Below are 10,213 nucleotides of genomic sequence, written 5' to 3' on the forward strand. Positions count from 1 at the left end.
AACGACGAGAAAAACAGATTTAGAGTTATCTCCCTTCCATCGATTTGCACTTGCAAAACGTCAGTAATTTCAGTACATGATTTAGTGTTACTCAAGATAAAAACGTACTACCATGAAGTACAAAAGGAATTCGGCATTCCCAGCAGGGTATGTAGAAAATGTTACTTGCTTGTAAGTGGGGAACATTGAAAATAATAGAGAAGTGCTTAGTCATTCAGAACATGACATAAATGTGTGAAGCAAGATGATGTATGTTTTACGCTGTATATTGTACAGACCAGGCCAGAGGAGACCAGGTGCAAGTGTTCCTGACAGAGAGCTGCATGTTGAAGAGTTTTATCCACCCGAACATCAACCCTGTGATCGGGGCGTGTGTGGAGGGGGAGAGCCAGCCATTCATTGTGTACCCCTACTCTAACGAGGGCAATCTGAAGAAGTTTCTCCTGAAGTGTCGGATGTCAGAGTGTGGATCCCGATATGTGAGTATCACATATCCCTTCTCTCTTGTATGACATAATATAGTTGATACAGGATCGGGGTGTCTGTGGTTTCGTGTGTCATGCATTAAGCCTGAAGGAACTCACTGGAAGATAATAACCACTCACACCCCATGTTGTGCTGCTACAGTTCTGAGCTGTGGATGTGCCCTTGTTTTTGCAGAATTGACCCTTGTGTTTGTGGAAGTAGCCCTTGTTTTAAGTGGAAATGCCCCTGTTTAAGTGGATGTGGCCCCAGTTTAAGTGGAAATGCCCTGTTTAAGTGCATGTGGCCCAAGTTTAAGAGGAAATGCCCCAGTTTAAGTGGATGTGTCTGCAGTTTAAGTCGAAACCTCCCTGTTTAAGTGGAAAAGCTCCTGTTTAAGTGGAAATGCCCCAGTTTAAATGGAAATGCCTTGTCTAAGTGGATGTGGCCTTTACATACCTGGAAATGCCCTGTTTAAGTGGATGGGCCCCAGTTTAAGTGGAATGCCCTGTTTAAGTGTATGTCGCCCCAGGTTAAGTGGAAATGTCCCTGTTTGAGTGGATGTGGCTGCAGGTTAAATGGATGTGGCCCCAGTTCAAATGGAAATGCCTTGTCTAAGTGGATGTGGCCTTTACTTACGTGGAAATACCCCTGTTTAAGTGGATGTGGCCCCAGTTTAAGTGGAAATGCCCCTGTTTCATTGGGTGGGACCCCAGTTTAAGTGGAAATGCCAGTTTAAGTGTGGCCCCAGTTTAAGTGGAAAAGCCCTGTTTAAGTGGATGTGAGAATGAAAATTTTTATGGATATCAACTTCTTTGTTATGAGAACACAATGTCTTTTTGGAGATGGAACTTGTAGCAGTGTCATAATAAAGAAGTTGATATCCATAAAAATCTTCATTCTTATGTATCTCACTTCTAAATGCCCTTCAAAGACTTAAGTGGATGTGGTGTTTACTTTAAGTGGATGTGGCCCCAGTTTAAGTGGAAAGGCCCTGTTTAAGTGGATGTGGCCCCAGTTTAAGTGGAAATGCCCTGTTTAAGTGAATGTGACCCGTGTTTAAGTGGAAATGCCCTGTTTAAATGGATGTGACCCCTATCTTAAAAGAAATGCCCGCACCCCACCCCGACCCATCTTGTTTAGTGTGTGTGGGGAGAATGATCCCTGATTGTGTGGTTAGGTTATTTGTCTATCTCTGCTTGTTTAGTTTGAGTCAAGGAGATCCATGTTGGGATCACAGTCAATGTGAACTCTTGATTAATTTTATCTTCACCATGGCATGTCTGTTTTCTCTGTTTCAGACACTCTCAACACAACAGCTTGTATATATGGCCATACAAATCATACGTGGCGTACAGTACTTACATCGGAAAAAAATAATTCACAAAGATATAGCTACGAGGAACTGTGTGTAAGTACCTGATCGAAAAATGTTTTTAGTCCTTGGTTTCCATCCAACAGTTGTATTAGGTCCAGTGTCATCATCTCGTAGCATGATGGCAGGATGGTATAGATGCCCGGGTTCTCCACCGGGATCACAGCCCTTCTGACAATCTGGGTATAATGCAGAAGGCTGCAGTGTTAGGGAGCCTTCATATTCTCCGGAGAGTTCTTGTTGGGTTCGACTAGGCAGTGTTTCCTGGGAGAAGTCTGTAAAATAATAATAATAATAATCAAGAAGAACTCTATCTTTCACTTCCACAGCCCAGTCAGCCTTCCTCTGGTAGTGACACCAACCACACTGGAAATGGGACTTGTCCCAGGGGAAGGCACAGAACCTGACCAAGAATATCTTGGTCAGAACATCTCAAATCCACACTACTTGAGTGTGCAATGGCGACTGGATGGCCTGATAATCCACGTATCACTGGCAAGTCGCTTATAAGCTACATTGGGACAATGCCATGCCCATGTATGCTTGACGGAGCAAAATCTCCGAGACCAACTCCGACGGCTTAAACATCGTATGCCCCGTGAACCAGTTCAACCCACAATTGGTGCCCATCACGAAACTTTGCATGCTCAACTGGCACCAGATCCAAAACTTCTTATTGACGTCTGTGTGAACCTCTTTCCTCTTCCCAAAACAAACTCTTCCGCCTTAGAGGCAACTGGCCCCGAAATTTTGGACCATCACACTTCCTCTTCTTCAGTTGCTGATCTTTCCGAAAATGCAGTGTATATTTTGTTTCATTCTATTTATGATGAAATGTCTGTTATACCTTTGGAAAAATGGAGGCCAATCAAACAAAAAAATATATCTTTTCCCAAAAATGAAATTGATTTATTTAATGACATTATTTCTATGAAACTTTCTGCGGACTGTTCATTACAAGAAGTAAATTGTTGTGTCTATGCTGCTGCTCGAACCTTTGAGGAACTTCACACAGTTTCCAAAGAAAAATCACCCAATACTAAGAACAGTAGTAATGGAAAGCCAGAGAAAGAAAAACCGGTTTCAAGCGAAACTAACAGAAACAAGAAAACAAATTTCCTGGATAGAGCTGTGCCTGAAATTAAGAGCATCAGGGAATCCATGTCAAAACAACAAAAGGCAATATGGTGAAAGAAAAGAAAGAAAAAATGGGAAAAGAAAAACAAATTTATCTAATAAAATAAACTTGTCAGAAATAATGAAAAGCAATTTTACAGGCAACTCAAAACAAGTGTTGTTGATGAGCATGATACATGGCCTCCCATGGCTGCCAGTGAAAGGTTCTGGAAACAGTTGTAGTCTATACCCAGCGACTAACCTGGAGGCACCATGGGTCAGTGATTATGACCATACAATGCATGAGAAAGTAACTAGGTTGTTTGTCTGTTACATTACACCAGATTGCCTGAAAAGTGTTATTAAAAAGTCCAAATCTAAAACAGCTCCAGGGCCTGATGGCATTCAAAACTGGTATTGGAAACTGTTCCCTTGTGTCCAAACACCATTACTCCACTGTTTGTGGACACAGGTGATGTTCCTCCATGGTTCTGCAAAGGTCGCACAATACTTCTCCAAGAAAGGAGACTTGATTGATCCCAAAAACTTCCGCCCTATCACGTGTCTAAATACTCAATACAAATTACTCACAGGGTGTTTGATAAACCTCATGTCATCTTACTGCTCGTCTAGTGAGATAATTTACAGAGAGCAGAAGGAGGCGAGAAAGGGATGTTGGGGGTGCAAGGATCAACTTCTTGTACAGAAAATGATTTTGGAAGAGGCTAAAACGAATCACCACAACCTCTCCATGTGCTGAATTGACTGCGAAAAGGCATATGACTGTCCCACACAAATGGATTCTGAAGTCTCTTCAGTGTATTGACCTCCCTGAGCGACTACTTGATTTACTCAAGTCTTTAATGAGTTGCTGGTCGACTCAACTTGAGATGTACTCGAAAGGGCAGGTGCAGACTTCGGAATCTATTCCAATCAGAAGGGGAATATTTCATAGGGACTCCTTAAGTCCTTTGCTTTTTTGTGTGTCTCTAAATCCTTTGAGTTTTCTGCTCTATCGGGTGGAAGGTTCCTTGTCGAGTCCTTTTCTAATGATATTGGCATGACATTTGGACTTGACAAATGTAATACTCTTCATCTGAAACGTGGCAAGGTAACTAATGATGGATCGGTCAAGTTACAAGGGGGAGGTGTTATTGAGCATCTTGTGGAAGAACAGGCCTACTCCTATCTTCGAATGCAAGTTCGAGACAAGCTCCAGAATGAAAAAAGTAAGATAAACTTTGGGACGAGTATAAATCTCGTTTAAAGAAAATCTGGAGCGAAATGCACGAAACAAGGTCAAAGTCACCTATACTTTTGCTGTGCCAGCCCTCTCCTATTCCTCTTGAGTAGTTGATAACAAGACATCCAGAGTCTTGACCGCCTGACCAGAAGGATCATGTCTGATAACAGAGCACACCACCCTCGTTCCTCTCTTAATCATTTATACATGCCAATCAATTCTGGAGATCGGGGTTTGATTAATGTGGAAGTTCTTCATGACAGAATTTTATTGTGTACTTTTGCACATATTTATTTATCGGATGATCCTCTGGTGATGCATGTGAAGACTCATGATGAAAGCAAGGAATTCCACAGCTATTTTAAGCGTGCCAAGGTTGTTGGACACAGTCTGAAATTTGAAGTTGATTTTGTTGATGGCGATGTACTGCTGGATGGGACAGCGATGGGAGTAAACCAGGTGAAGTCGATCCTTTGTGGAGAAGCTGTCTGAGAAGCTACTGCATCGTGTGTACATGCAGTGTGTGCAACAGAACAGCAATCCAACTGACTCCTTCGCATGGATGATTTGAAGTCGGTTGGTCTCAAATGTGAAACTGAGTCACTTCCAACTCGCAATCGCCAGAATGTGATTCTTAATCAAAATGGGAACATGAAATGTTGACTGTGCAATTTATTTACAGAGACTGCCCAACACCTTGTTAGTGGATGCCCTTTTTTGGCTTAAACAGCATATCTTAACAGACATGATGGCATGGGCGGCTGCTTTTACTATTGTCTCCACCATGCCTGTGGCTTTGACTCTGAGGTCCATCCATTGTACGACCCTGAACATGTTCAGGGCGTCCTGGAAAATGATGCTTTTAAGCTTCTCTGGAATAGGCCAATATACAACCTGAGACGAATTCCAGCCAACAAACCTGATCTTGTCCTTTTTGATAAAGCCAATGAAATTATTCATATCATTGAATTTTCTGTCCCTTTTGACAGACATGTGATTGGCTAGATTCAGGAAAAGCATGATAAATATGCGGACCTCGCCTTTGAAATGTCTCGCTTGCATCGTAAGTCAGACTCCCCATTGTTCTTGGTGCCCTTGGTTTGGTACCTCCTGATCTCTTGACGCATATCAGGAGAGTGCCTGGATTCTGAACCGTGAGCACGGGCCTTCTGACTATGTGGGTAATGCAGAAGGCTGCAGTGTTGGGGAGCCTCCATATTCTCTGGAAAGTTCTTGTCGGGTTGATCTAGGCAGTGTTTCCTGGGAGAAGTCCCATTTGCTGTCTGGGGTGCGTGTAGAGGGGGTGAGGGTCCTGAGCTGATGATGAGCCTTACCGGCCTGACTGTGTCAGGATCATCCAAACCCTCTCTGATGCATACCTGTGTTAATCTGTAAACCATAATGATAATAATAAATACATACTCATAATGCCCCTGTTCCACACCTTATGCTTAAAGTGCTACATTATGTTTACACTGGAGTATTTACAGCTGAAATAATTAGTAGTATGCTGAGAAAAAGTAAGTTATCAGTCTGGACTTTAAAATGTCAAATTTGATTACAGGATGGTATGGGTGTTATAACATGTCAACATGCTATAGATGTTATAACACCATGACTCGATGATATAAGCATTATAACATGGTGGTAGGATGGTATAGATACTATCACATAATAGGATGGTATATATTTTATTTCAGGATTGCAGTACGGTATGTTTTAAGATGGTGTAAAAGTTGTGACGTGATAACAGTCATGACATTGTGATGGTATGATTCTTATGACTTGATGACATGGATGACATGACATGAGTTACCTGATATAATGAATGTCATAACAAGATGTTTGTGTTCATGCATCAGACTATTGACTATTCCGAGTTCACAGACAAATTGGCCCACAACACCATGTAAGATATTTGCGAGGGATGTCTGTTCATAGGCAGTGATATCCTTGATGTCAAGATTTTGTTGTTTTCCAGTGTGGACGGCGACTTTGTTGTGAAGTTGACGGACAACTCCCTGTCACGTGATGTGTTCCCCAGTGACTACACATGTCTGGGAGACAACGAGAACCGCCCGGTAAAGTGGTTGGCTGTGGAGGCGCTGTTGGAGAGGAGGTTTTCCCCCGCCAGCGATGTGGTAGGTTACAGTGGAGATGTGGAGGTTACCGTGGCAGTGTTACTGGGTACATCACTGTGGAGATGTGGATGTTACCATGGCAGTGTTACTGGGTACATTACTGTGGAGATGTGGATGTTACCATGGCAGTGTTACTGGGTACATTACTGTGGAGATGTGTATGTTACCATGACAGTGTTACTGGGTATGTAACTGTGGAGATGAGGATGTTACCATAGCAGTGTTTCTGTGGTGCATTACTGTGGAGATGTGCCAGGAGATAGAACCAGATTCTATTCTGCTTGCTTTAACAAAGCAAGGGAGGTAACTGTGGGTTTGTGCTTTGCTACTTCAGTAGTGTGTTGCTGCTGTACGTGATTGGCAACATGTCGTCATGATGAGACCCTGTTGTCTGTTACTATTACTGGATGCATCCTTCTTTTGTTTTCATGCCATCAAGATCAGTTGTTCCACATGTGCCAGTTATAGTTGAAAATATTCACTTTTCATGTGTCCTTGAAATGTCTATCGATGTCCAAATGTCCTTTGAAATATTGACGGATTTGCTACACATGTGCATCTAAATGTCTATGAATCTACTTCAGATGTTCAAATCTGGGGTAGAATAGGTCTTTAGCAACCCATGCTTGCCAAAAAAGGCCTATGCTTGTCGTCAGGCTCGCTGACTTTGTTGACAAATGTCATCGGTTCCTATTGTGCAGATCGATGCTAATGCTGTTGATTACTGGAATGTCTGGTCCAGACTCGATTATTTACAGACAACCACCATATAGCTGGAATATGGTTGAGTGCAGCGTAAAACTAAACGCACTCACTCACTACTTCAAATGATCATTTAAATGTCCTTTGATTTGCCAGAAATGTTCATTGCAGTATTTATCAATCTGCTTCAAATGTTCATTGAAGCATTTGCTTAAAATGTTTATGTAAATGTCCATGGATCTGCTTCAGTGTTCACTGACATATCTATGGATCTGCTTCAGTGTTCACTGACATATCTATGGATCTGCTTCAGTGTTCACTGACATATCTATGGATCTTCTTCAAGTATTCATTGACACATCTATGGATCTGCTTCAGTGGGCATTTGGTGTGACGTTGTGGGAGATGATGACCTTGGGACAACAGCCCTATGCCGACATAGATCCATTTGAGATGGCTGCCTATCTACAGGAAGGCTACCGGATAGCACAACCCCACAACTGTCCCGACGAACTGTAAGTACTTGATGGATTCTAGTTAGCACAGCGCCACAACTGTCCTGATTAACTGTAAGTACCTGAAGGTTTCCAGTTCCATAATTGTCCTGACGAATTGTAAGTATGTGAAGGTTTCTAGTTAGCACAACCCCATAAGTGTCCTTATTAACTGTAAGTACCTGAAGGTTTCGAGTTAGCACATCCCCACAACTGTCCAGACGAACTGTAAGTACCTGAAGGTTTCCAGTTAGCACAGCCTCACAACTGTCCCAACGAGTTACAAAGTACCTGAAGGTTTCCAGTTAGCACAACCCCATAACTGTTCCAATGATCTATAAGTACTTGAAGGTTTCCAGTTAGCACAACCCCGTAACTGTTCCAATGATCTATAAGTACTTGAAGGTTTCCAGTTAGCACAACCCCATAACTGTTCCAATGAATGATCTATAAGTACTTGAAGGTTTCCGGTTAGCACAGCCTCACAACTGTCCCAACGAGTTACAAAGTACCTGAAGGTTTCCAGTCAGCACAACCCCATAACTGCTCCAATGATCTATAAGTACTTGAAGGTTTCCAGTTAGCACAACCCCATAACTGTTCCAATGATCTATAAGTACTTGAAGGTTTCCAGTTAGCACAACCCCATAACTGTTCCAATGATCTATAAGTACTTGAAGGTTTCCAGTTAGCACAACCCCGTAACTGTTCCAATGATCTATAAGTACTTGAAGGTTTCCAGTTAGCACAACCCACAACTACCCCGATGAACTGTGAGTATCTGAAGGTTTCTGGTAAGCACAACCCCACAACTGTCCGGACGAATGGCAAGTATCTGGAGGTTTCTGGTTAGCACTGCCTCACAACTGTCCCAATGATCTATAAGTACTTGGAGGTTTCTAGTTACTGTCCTGATGAATTGTAAGTACTTGAAAGTTTCTGGTTAACACATCCCCACAACTGTCGTGATTAACTGTAAGTACTTGAAGGTTTCCAATTAGCACAGCCCCACAAGTTTCAGAACTTGAGTTCTCCCCTTACCAACCAGAACACATCACGATGTCAGTTTTTCCTGTCATTTTTTTGCACATACAATGATATAAATCAATATGTAACCTACTAAACTATGTACTATATGTCATGATATGATTGTCTCAGGGAACAAATACAAAGCTGAGTTTGCTGTGTGTGATTTATGGCTTGATTCAAGTTGGGGGGCACTGAATTGACCAGGGTCAAGGAACAAAATATTGTAATCCTGGGGTATAACACTGTGATCCTGGGATATAACGCCATTGAATCAGCTGTCATATAAAATGCTAGCGACTTGACAGTTAATATATATTTTACTTCTGACCCATAATCCTTCTCTCACTGTCTCTGCAGGTTTGCCGTCATGGCGTGCTGCTGGGCCATGTCACCTGACGAGAGACCGAAGTTCAACCAGCTACTTGTCTGTTTACAAGATTTCTACACAGCACTCGGCAGGTTCATATGATGATGGTGAAGGTCAGGGTCACAACATTGATGATTCTATAGTGATAGGCAGATTTACACTCAAGCTCTCACCAGTTTTCTTACTAACAGAGATTCTACTATGTCAGAACCTGGTTGGAATATTTGTGGTCTGTTTTGTGACAAAGGAATGAAGACTTGAAGATTGAAATGGCTGTTTTTGGGGACCCCTCTGTGGACTACATCTCAATAGAGACCAACATGGGATGAAATGGTCAACTTGATCTGACTGGCTGAAGGTTGAGTATCTGGAACATAATGGGAGAGACGTCTCACCATGCTGCAGTGTTGGCTAGATATGAGATTGCCCTCAACTAGTGCAGCCATTATGCAGCAGTCTCCCAGCAGCCACCCATCAGTAGTTTGTGGAAGGTGTAAGATCACCCACAGCCAGACAGGTGGCAGCCATTACCCAGCAGAGGTACAGTGTGTCCGTGACTTTATCCACCGTCCTTGCAAGAGTCACTGACAGTCTCCAGAGTTCCAGAATTCCTTGACAGTCTCCAAAGTTCCAGAATCCTCTTGACAGCCTTTGGGGTGCCAGAATTCCCTGAGAGTCCTCAAAGTTTCAGAGCTTTCAAACAGAGCAGTGCAATTCGAGGTGAACTTAGACTGGTTGTGTACATAATGTACGTGTTAAGTGCTTTAAGAGACAGATGCGGCCTAGTGATAGTAGAAGAGTCATCACACAGACCAAGTCTGTGGGCCAAGTGCTGATTGATATAGACACTTGATGAGTTCTAGGTTGTAGATATAAACTAAGGAATCACCAGGTAGTGAATGCTTACATTACTGTGAAATATCAGTTCTCAGCTGCACCAGAGTGGGCTGTGAATCATCCTTGAGACATCAAGGATTGGGAAGATGTGGAGATAGCATCCACAAGTATCTGTCGAATGACTTTTGAAGTATTTCTTCACAGAATGTTGGACGACTGATGCATGTGCTTGCCTCAAGAAATGTAATTCTTAAAAGCTTAGATCTTTGTGAACAACATGGAGTTTTCGTGTTCGGCTTTTGTGTTAGATCTGATGAGCTGATTTCAAGAGATAACAGACTCTGTTGGAACGTTTGAAGACATTGAATGAGTACATTGTTGGGGAGCTTGAATCGCGATTGTTGTGTGTGCGTCAATGACTCTGATGCCGAGACTACTATTCCCATG

The 10,213-nt window shown here is 42.5% G+C and overlaps 1 protein-coding gene across 1 annotated transcript in view; it reads left to right on the forward strand.

Annotated features, from left to right (window-relative positions):
- LOC137281980 (tyrosine-protein kinase RYK-like) overlaps positions 1–9,175 on the forward strand; it is a 115,583-nt gene extending 106,408 nt beyond the window's left edge. The window contains exons 10-14 of the mRNA XM_067813728.1: positions 277–479; positions 1,764–1,873; positions 6,178–6,337; positions 7,418–7,554; positions 8,920–9,175. Of these exons, the coding sequence (XP_067669829.1) occupies positions 277–479; positions 1,764–1,873; positions 6,178–6,337; positions 7,418–7,554; positions 8,920–9,031 (722 nt within the window). The 3' untranslated portion in view covers positions 9,032–9,175. The remainder of the gene's footprint in view (positions 1–276; positions 480–1,763; positions 1,874–6,177; positions 6,338–7,417; positions 7,555–8,919) is intronic.
- The last annotated feature ends 1,038 nt before the right edge of the window (positions 9,176–10,213 follow it).

This window comes from Haliotis asinina, chromosome 4 (genome assembly GCF_037392515.1).
Source record: "Haliotis asinina isolate JCU_RB_2024 chromosome 4, JCU_Hal_asi_v2, whole genome shotgun sequence".
NCBI classification, from domain to species: Eukaryota; Metazoa; Mollusca; class Gastropoda; order Lepetellida; family Haliotidae; genus Haliotis; species Haliotis asinina.